The sequence below is a fragment of the Rhipicephalus microplus genome, chromosome 8 (assembly GCF_043290135.1).
Source record: "Rhipicephalus microplus isolate Deutch F79 chromosome 8, USDA_Rmic, whole genome shotgun sequence".
Classification (NCBI taxonomy): domain Eukaryota; kingdom Metazoa; phylum Arthropoda; class Arachnida; order Ixodida; family Ixodidae; genus Rhipicephalus; species Rhipicephalus microplus.
This window is the reverse complement of record NC_134707.1, coordinates 29,317,169-29,340,063: the sequence shown is the minus strand read 5'-3', so window position 1 is coordinate 29,340,063 and position 22,895 is coordinate 29,317,169. Positions and strand designations below refer to the sequence as shown.

General features: G+C 47.2%; 1 protein-coding gene across 1 annotated transcript in view; it reads right to left on the bottom strand.

The window, feature by feature from the left end:
* The window catches only part of LOC119165281 (gastric triacylglycerol lipase), a 50,600-nt gene that overhangs the window by 20,393 nt on the left and 7,312 nt on the right, over positions 1-22,895 (bottom strand). Inside the window, exons 2-5 of the mRNA XM_075870400.1 lie at positions 5,279-5,477; positions 4,380-4,494; positions 1,569-1,719; positions 288-380 (exon numbers count right to left, since the gene is read on the bottom strand). Coding sequence (XP_075726515.1) covers positions 288-380; positions 1,569-1,719; positions 4,380-4,494; positions 5,279-5,477 — 558 coding nt within the window. The remainder of the gene's footprint in view (positions 1-287; positions 381-1,568; positions 1,720-4,379; positions 4,495-5,278; positions 5,478-22,895) is intronic.

The following is a 22,895-nucleotide window of genomic DNA, read 5'->3' as shown; positions in this document are numbered from 1 at the left end:
TTGCTTTTTAATGGACGCTTGCACAAGCATGAACGCTAAAGCTTGAGCAACATTGGTCGGCGCTGCGGATGGGGTCAGCCGTTTCAAGTACCCGGTGCCGTTAAGAGTGGACAAACAGACAAATTTACAGACAGACAGACAGACAGACAGACAGACAGACAGACCAGAGAGACAGACAGACAGACAGACAGACAGACCGGACAGACAGACAGACAGACAGACCAAAATTTCTGCGTCAAAGGTCCCCAAGAAAGACTATCGTCTTTAAAAAGGGTGTGATCACTCACAGCAACTCTCTCGGCAACAGGGCCCAGAAGGGTGAGCGGCGTTTCGATGTGAGAGATGTTTCCAACCGGTGCGTAGGCTGCCACAAGATTTATCTGTCAGAAACAAGCAAAACACGGGTGGTTTCTTAGAGCTGCACATCGCTAACTGCTGGTATGGTATTAAGAGTTATAGTTCACTGCAAGCGTGTTATTTTTATATATTTTCTGTTTCTGCCATTGCCTATTTCCGTGCGCGAATCAATTATTTCATGTTGCCCTTTCTGCGTCGTTTACCTTCCTTTAAAGTCTGAGTATCCCATTGTCACACTGCGTCATACTTTATGGGAGTCCACCCATTATAATCATTCATTTTGTTCACATACGTCATTGATGGCTTTCATCACCGAAGATAGGTGTATTAGTGTTGCTTTTTGGCTCAGCTCGTCTATGGAATAGCGCATAAATGCAAACTTCACTCGATAATAAAAGTATCACATAAAAGTATCACATGATAACTACAACACACATGTTCGTTGGTAGCGTGGCCTTGCATACTGATAAAGCCTTGCATCGCATCAGTATCAAACACGTATGTTCAAGTCGATGGTTCGACGATAACTTCTCTGGTCCGGAGAATCTACGGTGGAGATGAACAGCGAAAATTGACGACATTAAGAAAACGTTGAAAATTATTAAGTGCTGCCGGCTTCCATAAGAATGCCTTGTTCAATGACAGGTAGCTCCTTCTTTTTTCACGTATACATAGAACCACTCCAATTGTATATATGAAAGAAGCGTTGGTGTGAAAGCCAAAATGTCTTAATGGTCTTAAACCGTTTCTTATGGTCACGTAGCACGTGCTCTTACTACTGGTTGGCAGCTGACCAATAAAACCTCGTATACAAACGGAAGGCATAGCTGAAGGCATCAAGTCTGCAAGAACGAGACCATCGCTATGAATGATGGGAAGCATAAATTTAAAATCTCGTTTTCCTTGATAGACACATAATGATGAAAATTGTGAGTTCTGATCAATATTGTGTCTAAAAGGGTAAAATATCTCTCAAATTTACCTCCCTTCTTTCTCCTTCTGTATGTGTGTTAAATTTGAGTATTTGATGCTCCATGGTTGTTTGTTTCTTCACAACTGCTGTCAAAATATCAAAGGCACTTCTACAGCTAATGCCGTACATGAAAATGATTCTGTGCAGCCCACTATGAAGCACGAGCGAACTCATTTGTGAGTAAAGCAAGCTCACTCTATCAATGGCTATTCAAAACATGGGAGAAAGTGTCACGCACCTTGGCGTTGTATTCGGGTCGCGTTGAGAGGAGCACCAAAGTTTCCGTAAAACCCTGGGACCACACAACCAGGCTGATGTTCATAAAGCCCGTAACCTGCGTAACGTAGTCGATAGTCGCTGCCAAGTCGTAGCGGCCAATCTCGTCGAAGCTGGAAATAAAAAAAAAAAAGGATTGTACTGTAGCACTTTGGAGATAACGAGTAAATCTTCAGTCCTCTTTTCGCTCGCTTGCATTGTTCCATGATGCAGTCACTGACAAAGCCTGTTTTTGTCAAGTACTCTATTTTAAAGGCAAATCAGGTGTACTATTACAAGTTAACGCAACATATCAAACAAAACAGGACACACTATATCACGGATGCCCCCACCAACCCGCGCTACAGCTTTAGGCAACACTATCTGAAAACACCAAAATTAAGAACGAATTTTGGCAAACAGTTACAAAGTTACCTAGCACCTTCACTACTCAATAGAATACATGAATTTCACGCCGAAGTTATGGAAGCGTCAAGTGAATCATTTAAAACATCGCTCATTTCCCAAAATATTGCGTTTGTCTGACAAAGCTGCTGTATGTATTTTCAATTTTCGTGTCTTAATTGCAAATTTTAGTTGTTGACTTGGGCAAAATGACCTATCAGTGTATACGTAACATGTTGTTGTTGTTGTTTCTTTGCAGACATAACGCGTTTATTCTCGCTTTTCCACTTTTTTTGTACACATTCTCTTTTAATTTCGTCACTATTCAGTCACGAAGTATGTCTGTACAGTATACTTTGTATTGACTTGCGCTATGTACGGCCTGCGTGCCGAACTGTCGTAGGAGCAGAAGCCTTTGTCAGGCCACATGGCCTTCAGCATCTGCTTCCTTTCTGTTATAAACAGAAGAAATAAAGTCAATTCAAAAATTATTTCGAAGCGTTTGCAAAGTAAGGTAAGACACCATCGATCCGGCGTAGTGGTGTCCGCGAATATTTTAGACTCTGACTAAAATTATAGTTGTTTCATGCTATTGCCACGTTCCGTTTCTCAAGTTGTGTTATCGCCCCAATACACTACGGAATTCTCCGCGCAAACCGCGCATGCCGTTTTCGAGAAGCTTCAGGAGTGTAGTAGATCATTTCGATAAGATCGCGCCCACTCTGCGAACTGCACAGATTATTCTGGAACTACGTCACTACCAGCGATAACGCTAGAACATTCGACGGCAAGAGTAGAAATGCCGACGCACTTATTATTTATTTATTTTTTTTATTTATTTAGCAATACTGCTAGCTCCAACATGGGGCCGTAGCAGAGTGGGTGTACATAGTACAACAAAATCAACAGTACAATACTGCAGTCAACACAGGACAAAGCACTTCAAACAACAAAAAAAATGTTTCACGTGAAAAAAAAAAAACTAGTCAGATATAAATTTTTCAAATGCCTCGATACTGGCTGTTTCAATAATTTTGCTGTCAAGCTCATTCCATTCTTTGGCAGTGCGCGGAAAAAAGGAATACTTGAAAGTGTTATTATTGGGCTGGAAAGGAACGACGGTGTGTTTGTGACGTTGTCTGGTAGAGTAACCGGAAGAGAACTTTAAGTATTCACCTGTGGTACTATTTATTCGACCATTAACTATCTTAAAGAAGAACAACGAACGGGAAATTCAGTTTTTTTCCGAAGTCCGTTTGAATCCCGCTTTGGCAACTAATTCAGAGACTGACGTTGGGCCGTATTTCTTGAAAATAAATCGGACAGCCTTGTTTTGGAATCTATCTAGTTTATGGATATTGACATTGGTGTAAGGATCCCAGATAATATTTCCATAATCCAAAATGGGTTGGATAAGAGATTTGTACGCGAGAATTTTAGTGTCGTATGATGAATAGCGAAGAGAACGTCTCAAAAAATGTAATTTCATCATTGCATTATTAGATATGTAGTTGACTTCGCCGCTTGTCAGTAGTTGAACGACGGCCAACGCTCCGTTGACTGCTATCGGTGCAAGACTGCTGCTGTAATCAGGCTTTCCGTTTACCGGACACAGGTTTGCCCAAATAAACAGTTGAATCCCAACATAAGGTCTCCTGTCTTCGGCCACGTCACGACCCCGTAACACTACAAATGTAGATTACATTAGCTTGTGAACCGCAGGTGCTCGTCTGAACAGAGCATAAATACAATCGTGGTGCACAAGCAGTGCTGACTGTGTGAGTTGGTGCATGATAAAACCATATTGCTTAAGCGCAGTTCAGTTTGAGCGTGAAGGAAAGATGCTATGCAGTAACGAAGAAAAACAAAAAAAAAAGACGACAGCATGAGCGCTCACACTGTCGTCTGTTTTTTTTTTTTCCTTTTTTGCTGCAAAGCATCTTTTCTTTCCGCTCAAACTGAACTGCGCTAAAGCAATATCATTTTATAGTGGTGCACACTTTCAGTGTATTTAGCCTGCTGAATATTCACCTCATTGTTGTCTTTGTTTGTGCATACGTGCGTTGTAACAAGCTCAAGTGTTCTTTCGGTATACGGTTTTTTTTTTGTATCGCCTATTTTACATAAAGCTTCGGGCGGGTGAAAAACACTTTTTGGCAAAAGCGTAGGCATAATTTTGGGAGGGGGAGGGGGGGGGCACCTTTTTATTTTGAAGAGAGAGCCGGGCAGGCGAAGACATTTTGCGCTATGTATGCTATCGCAAAAAAACAAATCGGGGAGGGGAGGGGAGGGGAGGGGAGAGGGGGGAGGGCATGGCCTTGATGTGCCAGTCCCTGGCTACGCCACTGCTTTCTGGACTTGTCCAACACCATATGTGAGTTTTTACTACCTCCATTCCCAAAATTCCGGGTCCTTCGTAGTGAGTGTCCTGTGGTAGTTGGAGTAAGGCGTTCCCCTGCAGTTTACGAGCCAGACGTCAAACCCTCTGTCCGCTAGAAGAAAACCTGCGCATGTAAAAATCATCTTAAAGCATGTGCCATTTATTCCAGAGGCGTTATAGCTACGGTATCATCGTCACATTTAGATATCTATATTAGAAGCTGCTATTGCAAGGTAAAGGCATCATATCCAAGTAAACTGCTATAGAAACTAGAAAAGCTTTAGAGATCAAAAGACTAAGTCTACTGTTAACCTAACCTAAAACAGTCTAACCTAACCTAACACAGGAACCTAACACAGTCTACTGTGTTAGGTTCCTCAGAATTCCGCTATACTATAGAGAAAGTCGTCCATTTTTTATCAAGACGTGCTAAGCACTTTCAGTGTACTTGGTCATTTCTTCGTTTTGTTCAGTTGGCGCATATCATCCGCTTGTTTTAGTGAAATAAGTGCCTAGTCTGCGAACTCAAGAAATTAATCTTCAGTGAATAGGTTATCTAACCAACGGTCAAGTGTGAGAGCTTCCTCAGAATTCCGCTATACCAGAGAAAGTCGTCCATTTGCTATCAAGACGTGTTAAGCACTTTCAGTGTACTTGGTCATTTCTTCGTTTTGTTCAGTTAGCGCATATCTTCCGCTTGTTTTAATGCAATCAGTGCCTAGTCTGCGCACTCAAGAAATTGATTTTAAGAAAATAGGTTCTCTAACCATACCAGTCACTCTTTCGCATCCCACGTGCTCTGCGGTGGAATTTGCTGTCAACGCTTCGATCATCTTATTTCATCTCGTTTGAGTTTCCCTTTCCGTGACACTTTCCAGTAACGACAACACCTCCCAGGTAAATCATACCTGCGCTCTGGTGAGGCTTGTTGAGGACGAAGTCAGCCGCCGACGAGATGATCCCGTGAACTAGCAGCACGGGCGGCCTCAAGTTGGGAGTGTCGCCTTCCACACCGTATGGCATCCTGTCCAGTTCGAGGATGTAGTCGTCTTCCGTGATGACGTGGTGCACTTGGACCGGGTAGCCGTTCTTGTGCATCAGGCCAGCCTGAGTGTGAGTGTCAAAACTGCGAGGTTACGCTGACCATGCCGCATCTCACTGCGTCCCTTGTGCACGTTAAAGAACCCCAGGTGGTCAAAATTTCCGGAGCCCTACACTACGGCGTCTCTCATAATCGAATGGTGGTTTTGGGACGTTAAACTCCACAAATCAATCAATCAATCATCACTGCGTCCCTTTTTTTTTTAAACCGAGAGCCTTAGACACGTCATCAAACACAAAAAACTGACGTTTGGTGACGCTGGCTTTGGCGAAAAGTGACGCAATAACTATCATCATGTTATGACTTCGTCATGACGCGATATGTAGGCCATAGCGACGTCGTTATGCCGTCACCGTGACGTCACGACAACGTGAATCAACGTGAAGGTATATAATATCTGGGGCATGCCAAATGGGGTATGAAAGGCCGCAGTTGCTACCTTTTTTTTACTAACTTCATTTTAAAGAGTGTAGCTCACTAAACTTTGCCATACAACGTGCAGAATTTGACCCCACTGCTGTAATTCTTCTGCGAAATGGCGCGAGTTCGCTTTGCACGTGCGCAGTGCGGTGCCCGAATCCGTAACGTATATACTATATAAGGCGCACGTACGGAGCTTCCGCACTCGGTCACCCGACGTGAATCGTGACCGCACGCTACCGATAAGATAGCGTCGCAGGTCACCGTCCTATTCTCCTGAAAGGGTGGCAAGGCTGCGAATCACGGCACTCATCCGAAAAGCGGAGCCACCGCGTAAAAAAACGTCGTTTAAGGAACAGAGCGTTTCGGCTTCCGGGAGCTCGTATAGCCGTTTACTTGCGTACACTAATTGACAACGTAGATAAGAAAGGTGTTCTTTTTTTCGGCAACGGATGTACGCAATGGTCAGTTGCAAGAACGTTACCTCTTAACGATGCCCTAAAAGTGACACTTTCAAACAACCCCGACACAGTAGTTTTGTGGCTATGGTGCTCAGCTGCTAACTCGTACGTCGCTTAACAATAATATTATCAAGGTTCTTATGTCCCAAAACTACGATATGAATACGATGGACGCCGTAGTGGAGGGCTCCAGAAATTTCAACTATCTGGTGTACTTTAACGTGTCCTGACATTGCACAGTACACGAGCCTTCAGATCAGCAGCCGAGCTCCGTAAGCACCAATCCTGTGTGGTGGAGAGGTCACGGGATCGAATCCATGTTGCTGCTGCCGCATTGTCAATGCAGATTACCCGCATTAAAACCCACAAGGTTGTAGGGTGGCAACCCGAACACCGCAGGTACTACCAAAACATGCATCTTTCATACACCTAAAGATGCGGTTAGTATAAACATTTGTGTGTTTGCGAATCAACCGTTGACAACATCAGCTCACCAAACGCTTGCCGCTCTGGCATCGCTGACAGAGCTTGTCTCAGGTCTAGATCAAAGTAGCGAGCGTATACCGTGCGTTGACGTGGAAGTGTTTACACGAGGCGCTCAACCGCAAGCGGTACGGAATGATTGACAGGTAGCCGTTTACCAGTGAGATGATAGTTGTGAGCAGCAGGAGGTGTGTCTCGCAAACGGCAAAATGGCGGGCTTTGCGCCACTGCAGCCTTAAATGGCCAGGCGCTTATAGAAGGGGGCGGGTGACTACGGGCATTGGCGGACAGAAAGATGATGAACCGTAATATCCAGAGCCTGCGTGTTCTCGGGTGCGCGCGAACGGTTGCATGTGGCTTTTTTCATCTAGTATTGTGTACGAGATTAGCCGCTATGAGCGACCCAGTCTCACAAAGCTCGATCCCACAGAATAGCATCTCGAAGAACTGCGAAAAAAAAGAAGAAACGCCCCGAAATCTTACAGTGACAAAGACAACTACTCAGGTCTTACTTAAGGAGCATAACTAATATAATTCGAGGTGACGTCTGAAGCACTCCGTTGTGACAAGCTGTGGCAGGGTGAACGTCCCGAAAAGCAACGTTTGACACACCGAGACCCCTACACGGAGTGGACCTGTAAAACAACCCCGAGAATGAAATTCTCGTGGGCGTATGTCTTAATGGCACGAAAGCCAACAAAGCACGCAGTGTTCCATGACGCGTCCTTAGAAACGAGGACGCAATTTGTCTAAGCGCCGTACGAGTGTCCATCGCAGTAACTTGATTCCATACACTTGGTACGTGCGTGTTGATGTGGTCATATGGTGCCAAATTGTGGGTGTCAAAATGGGGACGCGGTCATGAAATGCCTCCAATGCACCGTCACTGTCATTACGTACAGTCCGAGTTATAGATAGGTCAGCTGTGCAGCTTTTTTTTTTGTTTAGTAGTGCAATACCAGAGCCGAGCTGAAGCACAAGTTAAGGACAATAGAAGCCAGGCGGGCTTCCACAGTTGAGAAGCGACAACAGTATCAAAGAGCCACAGAACGTTAACTGTGTCGGTGTTGGAATCGATCGTACTGAAAAACCGGCATATATATTCACAGGAACAAAATATGAAGTGGTGAATTTGACCCCGCTCATACGTTTCTGAAAAGAGAGAGAGAGAGAGAGAGAGAGAGAGAAGACATCTGAGAAAACATACATTCTAAGCAACAGGACTCATAGATCCCACCTAATGTTTGTAGAATGTCTCGTAGGAGTAAGTCGTAAAGTGTTCGTTAACTGCGGTCACGTAGGCGCCAGGCAGGCATGCCGTTAAATCAGTCAGTTTTGGCGAGTGCAAAACGATCGTTGGCCTATGAAAAGCCGTATAACTTTTTGATAGGGCAACGTGATATAACCATTTTTCTCCAAGTTTGGAAGTCAATATAAACATTTATCTTTTGTTTCGAAGTACTAATAAAGAACTCTGTGTTTATTTCCCAGCCTTGGCATATTAGCACAATAGCAAAAGCAAGATCCGTTTATAGCAAAACGTCCGGACGAGCACAGGAAAAAGTCAACCAATCGCTCCTTCCTCGCTGAAGTCCTGCTTGCTACAATGAAACATCAAGCTCAAGCGTATGCTGAAATTATCAGTAATGACGTTGTAAGGCGTGCATAAGTCCACCCTCGACCACCTTTCATAAAGAGGAATAGTCTCGTATGAAATTTTATTTGTAACGTACTGCTACACACGGCCACCACTCACAAGCGTCCGCTATACTGTGCGAATCTTTCAGTCAGCAGTCGACGCTTAATCGGGCTGTCTTTCGTTTTGTTCAGACGTCCGACCTTTTTGTCTATCCCATCTCATACGTCATAAACTAAGCCAGCGGCGTATGTCCAGAAAAATCTCGAGCGACCGCACATGTTGTCATGACAGCCATTTTATTTTTATAGGTTTTATTTCACATGTTTAAGAAATGAAAATATAGCTTAGAAATAAAACTTCGAAAACAAGCATTGTTTCCCACTTCACGTACTTGCATTGTAAAATTGACCTGGGTGGTATCAAGGTAAAAGCTCATATGCTGAGCTAATACATACATGATGGTTGGTGTAATATACACTGCTAACGTCACCATTCTTGGTGGCCAACTTGTGATGCTGAATAAGGAAGCGAGTGATCATACCAGGATCATCCGAGTATCATGCTTTGGTCAGTCACATTGCGTGAAGGTTATCTTCGGAAGCGACACTTTGCCACCCCACGTGAAGGTAAGACACTTTCTAGATGTGGTTCGTCCGTTTACGCCGAAACCTCAACGATTCTGCAAGTTTCAGAAAATGGGCCACGCGAGCAGAGTTTTCAGGAACGTGGTCCTTTGCGCCCGACGTGTAGAGTCTCACAGTGCAGAACTATGCCGAGTAACTGTCCTGGAATACCCCTAATGCCACGGATCGCATGGAACTTCACCAAGAGACCGCCCAGCTATGAAGTAAGAATGGAACGTAATAAAACCGATGGTAATGAATGGCTCAATACACAAAGAAGCCGCTGATATTGTCAGAAAGTCGTTAGGCTATAGGTACGTGATACAACCGTTTTTGACGTCCACTCACGAGTCGGAGATGGTGGTAGGCGATGTGTGGTGGAAAGCTGCCAATGTAATAGAAACTTCGTCTGCAAGTATTAGTTTCGGGCCTCGGAACGTGAGTCCTCAGACTGTTCGGTTCCCGTCGACGACCGGTGCCGTATATCATCACCCATGGTGTGGACCGGAGGTGTCGACGTAGAACACGCTGAGTTTCCGTCTGCGATGGTGGACCAGGGCTTCCTTCCACGCCAGGCACCAGACATTGTGGTTATCTTTTGACATGTTGCTCGGAAGATGGCGCACGTGGAGAGCGCATCTTCACTCGACCGGGAGTTGAACGCGACCTTCCATGATGTTGGTGTGTTGGATGTGTAAGCGAGCTAATGTGTGACGACCCGCTATTCGAGAGTCGAGTGTACTGACTTGAGAAGTAGGCATCTCGAAGCTCTCGAAACGTGTTCACCATGCCCAAGCCTATAGAAGGCACTGGTTCAAGGTGTTCACGGGGAGGTCGAAGGCCCACTTTACAACTTTGTGAAGAATGACTTCAAGTGCATCCTCGTCTTGCTTTCGCAGGTGGAGGTATGGGTTAAAATATAAGATCCTACTGGCTAAAAATGAATGTGCCAGCCGCAACGCATCTTTTGCACCATAGCACCTCGCGTTTGTTAGAGGCACGGCAGACCATATGACCCACTTCACGTAGTTTTGGATGTGTGGTATCTGACCACCTGTTTTGATTATGTAGCATCATCATCACCATTAAATATCGTCGGTTTCCAGCTACCATGCTACGCATCTAGCACAGTTGATGCGAAGATCTCATGGTGCGATGCAGAGAAAACACTCACGCTCCCGGTGATGTGTACGCCTGCAGCCACCACCATTGGGCCCTATATAGAAATAAAGTCGTGAGAGAAAGAAAGATGAAAGCATTCGTTGTAAAAAGAAAAAAAAAGAGGGAGAGCTTGGAGACCGAAGGCATCACCCCTCTACATGGTCAACCTCCCTAGTCCAGAACATCACATGACGAGGCCCCGACTCACGCCTGTCTCACCATCTCTATGAAACTCTAACGAAGAACAGTTGAGGAGGAAAGTCTACCATGGTGTTCGGTAATAGGAGACCTGTTACAGCTTCCACGTGTCCACATCATGTTCGCTCATCCGCTTTACTCAGCCCCTTTGCAGAAATTGAGAAAAGGCGGTGAGCGTGGTGATAATAACAAATAATTCCTTTGAAACGTTGGGGCAGTGTATCGGCCTTCGAGCCATCAGAGATGGTGTAAGGAGTCCGATGGGTAAGCACTCGGGCGAACGTGTCAGTGGCGTCATCACTTCGTGGACTTTGATGACTAGTAGCCCAAATGATGCATCGCGGGGTTGAATCAGTAGCATTCCGTGTTAGAGTGTTAGAATATGGCTGGACGCAGTACCGGAACTTCTTTTTGTTCAGGAATCAGACTTGTCTCAAGCGAAGTTCAGCTTCGACCGTCTACATCAGCAAGGGGAGTATGTGCACGAAATATGATTTCAAGCGTGGTTATTGAAGGCCGCAATGGCGGGCATAGCAGTGGACTTTACTCGCGGCTTGCTACAGGTTCGCCAATAGCAAGCCGCGAGTACAGTACACTGCTATGCGTGGCTGTACCCTGAGTTCTGCGTGGCTCAGATGGCGATGTCGCCAGCGTACAACACACATTGTACACCGGGAACATCAGCCAGCTGAGCTAGCATGTGTATCACGGGCAGTTTGAGTAATAAAGACAGCACAGCATCTCTTGGTGTACTTCTAGTTCCCAGGTGGAAAAGGCCTTCCTCCTTGTCCTGTATGCGGGTGTACGTCTCTCTAGCAGTTGAAAACTGCCGGTTGTATTGGAATGCTCTCAAGCCACATCTGGTTTGTGAAATGAGTGCTAAAATTACCTCGTCCTTTCGAGAACGAAGTTGAAGCAGTGTCTTGCACGGACCTGTACGGGCGAAGCCCGTGCATTCATTGGCACACACTATACCATCATGAAGACTTGCAACTAAAGCACTGCTACTTTACCTTAAGTCAACAAACCTGAGCGACCGCCTGTAAACTGTGTGTGCTCCCAGAGTGTGCTCGTGATTGTGTGTACCTTCTCATCTTTCTGCAACCTCTTTTCTCTCCTTTATCCCTTCCCCAGTGCAGGGTAGCAAACCGGATGTGCGTCTGGTTAACCTCCCTGCCTTTCCTTGTATCTTTATCTCTCTATCTGCTTCTGTTCTGATTTCGTTCGACGCCAATAGATCTTTAGCGTTAGAGCACTGTGTACATCTGATATCAAAACGTTTTTAGAACGAATGTGTGCGTGGAAAAAGCAATAAACGGTTTCGAGTACTTGGTCCTCTGCTATGGAAGAGCACAAAGCCGTCTCTGAGAAATAGTTACCAAATTGCAATCACTTAATTGGAAGAGAAATGGCCACACAATTGCATGTTTCACTGCAAATGTCGTCGAAAGACAATATTCTTGCCTAAGGAGAGAGTGAACAAAATGTTTATTTGATGTTTTGCACGAGAAAATCAGTGAATTGTATACTGGAAGCGCTGCGCTAGAGACGATAGTTATAGCGCGGGAACAGAACGACAAGGAGACAAGAAGGACACTTGTCCTTCTTGTTTTTTTTTTTGTCGTCGTTCTGTTCTCGCGCCATAACTATCGTCAGGTCATACCAACCAGCCCAAACTGCCTCACTTCTGCGTTAGAGAGTCTCGATTCGTGCAGCGAATGGCGAACGAGCGCTTCGAGGCACGTTAGACACGAGCGCTATCTGGCAGTTATCTTCAAAAACGAAGGAAGGCGGGCGCGCACATGTATATAGTGAACTAGAATGTCATATTCTAGTTCACTATACCCACGGAGAAAGACGCGTGCCTGTATCGGAGGCGATAAGGTGTAGAACGCGAAGTGACGGGCATGTGCCGCCACGGTGTCGTCTTAGCAAAGCGTTGGAAACACTTGGCTTTTCAGCATCGCGTTGCATTGTCAGCGCAGCGTGATAAACGCTACGGTCCTTAGAATAACTTATGTGTGTCTTCTCTACTATGAAGACACAAATACAAAATATTGACGTGTTGTTATGGTGCTTCAGATGTGCGCAATTATTTCTTTTACAGACGATAGTCTTTTTTAGAGACCATCGACACTAAAATTTTGGTCAGTTTGTACTTTTGTCTGTTTGTCCACCCTTAACGGTACCTTAAACGGCACCAAAGTGACCTAACGATACTCCAAATGAGCGACCCCATCCGCAGCGCCCACCAATATTGCTCAAGGCTCATCGTTCATACTTGTGTGATTGCCAATTAAAAAGAAATTATTGCGCATATCTGAGGCACCATACCAACACGTCAATATTATGTATGTGTATTTTTTACTAGAAAAGGCATACATGAGTAATTTCAAGAACCGTAGCGTTTATCACGCTGCGCTTACCATGCAACGCTTGCACGAAAAGACGAGTGTTTTCGGCGCTTTGCTAAAACGACACGGTGGTGGCACCTACCCGTCGTCTTGCGTTCTACACCTTATAACTTCAGAGACGGGCGCACACGGCGCGCGCCCTGTTTTCCAGAATAACTGCCAGATAGCGCTTATGTCTTACGTGTGACGTGACTTGACGCGCTCGTTCTCCTCCGCTGCACACTTGAGGCACTCTAACGCAGCGCCTCCAGAATACCATTCACCGATTCCCTAGCGCAGAACGTAAAATAAACATTTCGTTCACTCTCTCCAGACGCAAGACTATCGTCTTTCGATGACATTTACAATGTAACATGCAGATACGGGGGCCAATCTTTAAGGGGCGAAGCTCCTTGAAGCGGCACACGTTCGTCCCTCGTCGTAGTCGTAGTGCGTAGCCAGTCTTACTCTTTGACCTGCAAGGTGATGCCGGTGGGAGATTTCTCTTGTACGTTGTTGAACAATAAAGAATTCGCACCGCGCGCGTTAAATAAAAGCCGAATTCTCCTGTCTCTCATTCCCAATTAGCCGCCATTGGCATGCACATTGAGCACTATCTGACAAGAAAGGGTTGCTAGGCTATACTCGCTGGGCGCAACCTCCTTGGTTTTAGAAAGATTTAGCGAGCGTTGGGCCGCAGTGCCATGAATAGAGTGAACTAGTATATACCATGAAGTCGAGGTGGTTAAAGGTGGAAAGTAGACACGAAGCGCAAGCCGTAACAAAGTGTGCGTGTGCCACCTCTCGTTTAGTCCTTGGAATGTCCGCTGGATGGCGGTGCTTCTATATCGGTAATATATGATGAAAAGGTGCGAGATGATGGTACTTGAAGTGTTGAATAGGTGGACGAACGGACACACTGACAGATGCATAGATGAACGCATGGATGTCTGCACGGACGGATGGACGCATGGACGGACGCAAGAGCGGAGGCATGGACGAACGCAGGGACGGACGCACAGATGGACGTGCGGACGCACGAACAGACGCACGCACGGACGGACGGGCGGATGGACGCGTGGACGGTCACACGGACGGACGCGTGGACGGACGGAAGCAAGTACGAATGGACGGACGGATGCTTCGCCCCACTCTCCATCATTCACCCCGTGGATATGCTGCCATTTTTTTAAATTGACAATCGCACAAGTATGAGCGCTAGAACATGAGCAATATTGGTGGGCGCTGCGGATGGGGTGTGCCGTTTGGGGTATCGCTTGGTGCCGTTTGGGGTATTGTTACGGTGGACAAACAGACAGACCTAAAATTTTGCGTCGAAGTACCCCAAGGAAGACTATTGTCTTCAAAAGTGTGCAACGATGTATAGTACATAGTACTCTACTGAGGGAGAGCAGGAAGCCATACCAGTCGAATCCCACCACTAGTTTAACCTATATAGCGCTGCACGCATAGAGTAACATAAAATGACAAGAGCGGTCACTTGGGTAAAACTTGGCCCTGTATCTGCATGTAATCTGCAAATGTCGTCGAAAGACGACAGTCTTGCGTTTTGAGAGAGTGAACAAAACATTTACTTGATGTTCTGCGCAAGAAAATCGGTGAATGGTATTCTGAAGGCGCTGCGATAGAGAGCCTCGAGCGTGCAGCAGAGGCGAATGAGCGCATCAAGTCACGTCACACGTGAGACATGTGTGCCATCTGGCAGTTTCTTTTGGAAAACAAAGCGCATGGCCGTGCGCGCCCGTCTCAGAGGTGATAAGCTGTGGAACGCGAGGCGACGGGTAGGTGCCACCACCATCTCCTCTTAGCAAAGCGTTGGAAACACTCCCCGTTTCGTGCAAGCGTTGCATGGTAAGCGCAGCGTGATAAGCGCTACGGTCCTTAAAATTACTTGTGTATGCGTTTTCTAGTAAGAGAGGCATATGCAGAATATTCGCCTGTTGTTATGGAGCCCCAGACATGCGCAAGAATTGCTTTTCAATTGATAATTGCACAAGCACGAACGCTCAACATTGAGAAACACTGGTAGTCGCCGCGGATGGGGTCGGCCGTTTCAAGTACCCGATGCCTGTAGGAGTGGACAAACCGACAAATGTACAGACAGACAGACAGACAGACAGACCAAAATTTTTTGCGTCGAAGGTGCCTAAGAAAGACTATCGTCTTTAAATGTGCCTGAGCTACTCAGCTTCACCCCAGGCTTAAGAAGCAACTCATCACTCACTGCTTCTAGGAAACACGATTGATTGATTTATATGTGGGGTTTAACGTCCCAAAACCACTATATGATTATGAGAGACGCCGTAGTGGAGGGCTCCGGAAATTTAGACCACCTGGGGTTCTTTAACGTGCACCCAAATCTGAGCACACGGGCCTACAACATTTCCGCCTCCATCGGAAATGCCGGCGCCGCAGCCGGGATTTGAACCCGCGCCCTGCGGTGAAGGAAAACACGCGCACTAGTTATTTACTACAGTACCTTTTCTAGTGCGTTATACGTCTAGTGTTTTTTTCGTATGTGTTAGTGGTCTTTATCATAGAGAAACATACTTTATTTATCGTCTGCGATTGTACGGTGCGATAACGTCGGGCTGGGATCAGGCATGAATGGTACGCGAGAGCACATGACGTCGACGCGACGGCAACATTGTCCCGCTCCATGTTCATGAGCATTTGCGGCAATGAAGAAGTACGAGCAGCCGCAGGGATATGCCATAAAAAAATGTGCGATAACATGCCTGGCGTGCGTCGGGGTCTTCGCTTGTTTCGGATGCCTCTGAGCTTGGCTGCTTGTAGGTGTACGAACGCCATCGATCCCATGTTAAGGGCATATTGCATTTGTCATTGAAGTCTTAAACTAACGTTTCTGGCATTGTGCTGTTCGGCGCAGAGATCTTTTAATTATGTGCTCTTCACTTCGCGTACTGTTTTCGTGGATTGCTTCACACGAAAGAAAACTGTTTGGAATGTTTCACAGCACGTTTGCAAGAATATTCTTTCTTGGCTCAAGAAATTGAGTCACCGCTCGCGTTGTTAGGTTTTCATTGGGCTGCTGCATGTATTAGACTTCACTGCATGAGTGAGATTTTGGGAAAAGTGCAGCTATGCTCAGTATCGCTGTCTGTGCCATTCACAGATTGCTTCAAGCGCTAACGAGCGCAATAAGACAAGTGGCGAATCTAGAAAAATGTTCGCTAGCTGAAGCTAGGACGTCAATTTGAGTAAACATTCCTGCCTCGTTGATGGTTTGCATGACACCTAAAATTGCTTTGTTTTTGCTGCGGCAACTGCTTGTGGCTGTTTTTCGTGAAGAGAGAGAGGGAGAGATAAAGATGCAAGGAAAGGCAGGGAGGTTAACCAGACGCACATCCGGCTTGCTACCCTGCACTGGGGAAGGGATAAAGGGAAGAAAAGAGGTTGCAGAGAGATGAGAAGGTACACTCAATCACGAGCACACTCGGGGAGCACACACAGTCTACAGGCGGTCGCTCAGGTTTGTTGACTTTAGGTAAAGTAGCAGTGCTTTAGTTGCTTTCTGCGCAACTGAGGCAGATGCCCAAGGTCCTAGTATCTTCTGCACACAAAATGGTCCGGGGTCAAGTTGATTCAAAACCATCCGGAGCTGGCATCGCTGTGTGTCGTAGCAAGCGCAGCTGCACAGGACGTGTTCGATGGTCTCTTCAGCTCCGCAGTAGTCGCATGTAGGAGTGTCTGCCATACCAATGCGAAAGGAGTACACCTTTGTAAATGCAACACCCAACCAAAGCAAAGGCGGCATAACAGTGTCGCATCGGAGCGGGAAAGTTGTGATGGTAGCTTTAGCTTGAGCGACGGATCCAGTTCATGAAATGAACGATGTAAAGTGTGCAGGAGAAAATGAGTGTGAAGGTGGAAAGAAAACGTAGCCAACATTTTTCTTTTCTTTTTTCGGTTCATGCCAGAGTCAAGTGCTAAGACAAGTACTGCCGTGTCGCGTTACGCCCTATATGTGTAGTTGTGTTAGTTTATTGCAGGTTTATTCTGCCACAGTTATGTTATATTGTTGTCTATATGTTTATTTCCAGTGTGTAATTTCTAACCTTGATATGGCAGCTGCATTTTCGCGTCTCGAAGTGCAATGAACCTATCTTTGTGCCTGCGTTAAGCAAACATTAACAAAGTGGGCGCGTGCTTACCAACAATATCACTTGAAAATAAAATTTTTCGCTTCTGAAGGGATTTTTATATTTTAATCAAATTGTGTGCATATACACACGCTGACATCGTGTGCTTGCCGCTCTAGCGGTGCAGCTTACACGAAGCTCACCGACGCATGCCAACAACACGTGAAAAAATATTGAGTATGGCCTCAGAGATGAGCACGCACGTAGAAGTGGTCTCAGAAGCTGTGTTATAATCCTAGTCACTACAAAATGGCCTTCAAGACAGTCTTTTCTGCAGTCCGCCATCTCTGAGGCTGCAAAGTTTCACCACACTCATTAGGTGCCCTGCGAACCAAAATCTGCCACAGGGGCCCATAGAACTGTCCTTTCTTGACCTTTTATACTATTCTCTGCACGTGTGTTTAGCAAAACATTTAACAATTGAGAGTACTCTACATAGGTACGTGTGTGTTTAGAAGTTGTGAATGCTTTACAGCTTTATAGACCCTCTGGTATGGGAGAGCCATTTATAATAGAATGCGGGAGAAAAGTGTTTAATGATTTGGAGTACTTCGCACTCAACTATCAGAGAGCAGTGAGACGTGTCATCACAATAACAAAGAAGCATCACAAAAGCGTTGTAGAGTACATGTACTCCATATGCGTTTAGGAAAAGTTGATATCGATTTTGAATACTAGTAACCTACCACTTGAAGTGTTTAACGATTTAGAGTATTTCGTACTCCACTATGGGAAAGCGGCAAGCCGTCCCGGTCGAAGAACAGAAGTGTTTGGAAGAAGTGGTTTTCGCTTTACAGTACTTGGTACCATAGAGTTTCCCACAATACTTACTAGAGGGAACTCTGGCGCTAGTGTCTATGAGAGCTGCAACGCACGGCGCTTCAGCGAGCATGGGAATGGTGGGTAGTACACGGATTTGTCTAATATTCGTACTTCTGCCCTGCCTTTGGCTCCGTGTGTGTGTTCTTGTGGCTTGGAGCTGTTTTCTTACGAAACAAGTATTAGCAAATGTTCAGCGGTTGCGCTTCACCATTTTATTTTTTTAGACTTACTTTCCTAATTGGCTTACGAAGTTCAAAAGCATTCAATGTTTCTTTCAAAAGAAAACCGAAACACAGCAATAAACGAAGCCGCAAGTACGATTCGCCACCCGCAAGTAGGAAGACTACGTAAATGTGTGTACTACCCATCATTGCCATGGTCGCTGAACGATCGCAGCGCCAGAGTGCCCTCTAGTTAAATTTGAGAAACTCTATGCTTGGTACTATACTATATGGGAGAGCTGAAAGCCGTCCCACGTGCTAAGCTCAACGTGTGTTTAGAAAAAAAAATTGCCCGCAGCTTCCCTCGGGGGAACACTGAGGAGGATGCGGAGCATATAATTGGTTAACGGGGTGTTAAAGTGCGACTTACTTGGGTCGATGGCTAAATTGGTTAACGTGGTTGTGAAATGGGGTGTTAAATTGCGACTTACTTGGGTCGATGGCTAAATTGGTTAACGTGGTTGTAGGAGGGGGTGTTAAATGAGTGAACACGTACACACGTATGCGAAAGGGCGGCGCTGGTCGAAGGGACGTCGATCATTGTGTTTGTGGATTCGTTGGAATTCATTTCACCGCGACCTTGGACGTCGACGCGCCGTACAAACCAACCGACGAGCGGCAACTGAGCGAGCGAGCGCCGACCTTGAGTATATATACAGTGCGACGGCGCATGCACTGTCAGCTGTTGAATGTTCTCGAAGCGCGACGCCACATGCGCGTCCACTGGAGAATCAGGAGAATTGTAGATGTCGAACGCGGTGTGTAGAGGAGGAAGGGTGCACAGATGGTGGAGGAGTGAAGCGCGCGCGGTGTGTAGAGGAGGAAGGGATGCACAGATGGTGGAAGAGTGGGCGACGGCGCGACGGCGCATGCGCGCGCGTCAGCTGTCGAATGTTCGAGAAGCGGTGCGGACGGCGCACTACAAGGCGCGAGTATAAGATGCTTCCGCATCTAAAAAAGAAGTAACGATTTAGAGTACTTGGTACTCTACGATGGGAGAGCATAAAGCTGTCCCGTGAGTGACTTGCTGCTTAGCTCGTCACCAAGCAACAAAGCCGCCACAAGTATTGACAATTCTGTAACCGCCCGAATATGGGGGGTCTGTCTATCTTCCTGTTTGTCTGTACATTTGACGGTTTGTCCGCCGCAACGATACACCAATAACATGTGTGTTCAGACAAATTGGTTAACGCTTCAGAGCACTTCACGCTCTACTATGGGAGAGCTTAACGCCGTCCCGTGTGCATCAGATATTGGGGGGGGGGTAGAAAAAGGGGGTAACGATTTAGAGCACAGGGTACTCTACTATGGGAGAGCTTAACGCCGTCCCATATGCATCAGCACATTAACGCACTGTACGACAGATATGTCAAAAACCCGCAACGTAGACGCACGCAGGGCGAGCCTGTAATTTTTATGACCTATACAAACGCACTGGCCAATTGCCCAGTTATTTGATGAGTTACGCAATGATAAAACAAATCATGGCTAGGGATATTTGTTGAAACAGATGTATGTCACTAAGAGCACACATCCTTTAATTAATATAGGAAACATTTATCAGCTTGCAGGCAAAACATGCTTCGCTACTGCTCTGGGTTTTGCGCGTCTGCTTGGTTAGTTCTCCGAGGCATAAGTTGCGGAGCGACGACAACGTGGCGCTGCGACTCTAGCGGCGAGCTCTGGGGAGGGAAATGCCCGGCAGAGGGCGCAGCCGATTCGACGTGTTTCAACACAGCACACGCTCCGCGAGCAGCACGCTTTCTGCCGTCGGTGCGGGACCCTTCGGCGCTATGCCGTCAGCTTGGGTCGCTGAAACGAGATGCTCGCTTTTCAAAGTTGCCTTTGCGCGATGGCAGAAGCGACCCCATTGAAGCGTCAGCGAGGTCCGATATATCATTGTGTACAGTGCAGGCAGTACCAAGACGTACGATCGACCTGTACAACTATCAGTGGCCGCACAAATCGTACGAGAGAGAGCGAAAACAAGCGTGAATCAAAGCTATTAAAAGAATAAAGTAAGTCGTAGCTCTGTCTCGAATTCCGTTTTGATTGTCTGAATTTTTTCGCTCGTAATCATTTGTGGGGGTGGTGGTGAAAACATTTAATAACCATTAAATGGTTACAGAGAGGTGATTGGGTTGGGGCCTTATTGGCCTCCTACCCTCACAGCACTAGGTGGAACCCCTATTCCGGGGCTCCATTGGCAAGCAACGCTGCCCGCGCCCGTTGAACCAGAGCCTCTTGGGCCTTCAGGTCTTGACAGCCGAGCAGGGCCGCCTCCCAGTCCTCTCTCGTGGGATTGGGGTTGGGGGGGATAGATGGATTAGACTGGCACGCCCAGACGATGTGAAAGGTGTCAGCCACCTCACCACAGAACTGGCACGTGCCATCAAAGGATGAATTGAAATGTTTTAGCACCGCCGGGCACAGTACAGTATTGGTAAACAGTTTTAAAAGGAGGCGCTCGTCAGCGCGATGCAGTCCCTTACAAGGGTCTGGATAGCTCCGGTGCTCCTCCTTGTAGTAATTGGTAATATCTTTGAATGAGAGGGCCGAATTGTCTGATTGCGAGTAGGCTTCCAAAGACAGGGAGATAGCCCGGGAAGAGAGTGCGCGGGCGGCCTGATCGGCCTGTTCGTTACCCCTGAGTCCTTGGTGACCGGGTGCCCAAACCAGATTTCGCGGAGTTGGATTAACGTATCGGCAGCTAGGTTCTAGTATGCGCCGAGCAAGCGGTAAAGCCCACCCTAGCTGATAGTTCCGACAGGACCCTCGTGAGTCGGTGATGATATGTTTAGAAGATGGATAGGTGAGAGCCAGAGCGATGGCAATCTCCTCCGCGTGTGTTGCGCTGTAGGCTTTGAAAGTGAGCCCGTTTACGGTGTTTGCGTTGTGTATGACTGCGGCAGTATACTACCCCCCATGGTGCGGGCCGGCAACGTCCACGTAGCACACGTGTTCCTCTTGACCAAAGTGTCGCTGCAACGCTTCCGCGCGCGCCTGGCGGCGACCACTGTGGTTTTCTTTGGACGTGTTGCGGGGAAGGGGTCGGACCCGGAGGGCGCGTCTCCAAGGTTCTGGCACTCTCACCCTTTCCTCAATATAGTAATCGTGTTTGATGTGTATTCGGTCCAAGAGGCGGCGACCGGAATGGGTCTGTGCAAGGCGCGTGTATTGGTTAACGAGGTGGGCTTCTCGAAGTTCCCGGTAGGTATTCACCACGCCTAGGGCCAGAAGTCTCTGGTTGGACGTGGTGATAGGGAGGTCGAGAGCCCGCTTGATAACTTTACGGTGGATGACCTCGAGTTGATCATCCTCGTGTTTGCGTAGGTGCAAGTAGGGAGTCGAGTAGAGTATTATACTCGTTACGAAAGCATGGGCAAGCCGCATTGCATCCCTGCTTCGTAATCCGCCCCGCTTGTTGGAGACCCGGCGGACCATACGGCCCACCTGGTCTCCCACCGTGCGAAGTTTGGCTATTGTGGTGTCGGCCTTGCGTTGGTGGTGTATGAAGAGGCCAAGGACGCGGATCTCCTTGGCCTCACGGATCGGTCCCGAGGGAAGACTGATATGGAGCTGAGTTGTGTCCTGAGGGGAGGGACGTACGTGCACAAATTCTGACTTAGCCGGGGCACACTGGAGTCCGCAGTAGGTTGCGTAGTCGTCGACTACAGTCGCTGCTGCTTGCAGGCATGACTCCTTGTTACCCAGGTTACCTTGCGTGGCCCAGATCGTGATATCATCCGCGTAAAGAGCGTGATGTATCCCTGGTAAAGAAGCCAATTTGGGGGGAAGATGAAGCATGGCTATAATAAATAGGAGGGGAGAGAGGACCGCGCCTTGAGGAGTTCCCCTCGAGCCGATGACGTAAGGCCCATGTTCCTCATCTTGTATGCGTATGTAGGCTTGACGGTCTGTAAGAAACTGTCTAACATAATTGAATGTTTTATAACCACAGTTGGTCTGACTGAGGTGGTCAAGGATTACCTCATACTTCACGTTGTCGAATGCCCCTTTAAGATCCAAGGCCAGGACTACCTTGTCATTGTGGGGGCATTCAACAGGATCTAATATGTCATGGTGGAGCTGTAGAAGTATATCCTGGGCTGACTTCTGAGGGCGGAATCCAAACATGGTGTCCGCAAAAGTGTGCTGTGTTTCTAGAAACTCGGAGAGTCTGTCGCGCACCATCGTTTCCATCAGCTTGCCGACACAAGACGTGAGGGAGATGGGGCGAAGGTTCTCCACGTCAATAGGTTTACCTGCCTTCGGGATGAAGGTCACGAGAGCTAATTTCCATTCAAGAGGGAGAGGAGTTTCTCCGTCCCAAATGCTATTGATGTATTTGAGGAGCGTGGCGTAGGCTGCGTCGGAAGATTGGCCAACAGTTTGACCGTAACCTGGTCACGCCCTGGTGCAGTGCCACGCTTCATCTTGCGTAAGGCCGCCTGGAGGTCGTGGAGCTGGAACGGGGTGTCCAACTGCGTGTTCTTTTTGCCTGCGTAGGAGTATGCGGCCGTCCGGGGGTCCTTGGTGGTGCACAGGTATCGGTCCCTGAGCGCGTTTGCCAGCTGTGTTGTCGTTCCTGTAAAGTTGTGCATGACCTTATGTAAGTGACGTTGAGTTTCCGTGCGTGTTTGTGTTGGATCGATGAGAGCGCGAAACAGGCGCCACGTGTTGCGACCAGACATCTGGCGTGCAGCCGTGTTGCACCTGTCCACCCAGTTAGTGTCGGCTAGCTGAGCAGCATATTCCGCAGCTTGCTCCGTGAGTTCTAGGATGCGTTTCTTGAGGCGTCTGTTATGTTTCTGTTTT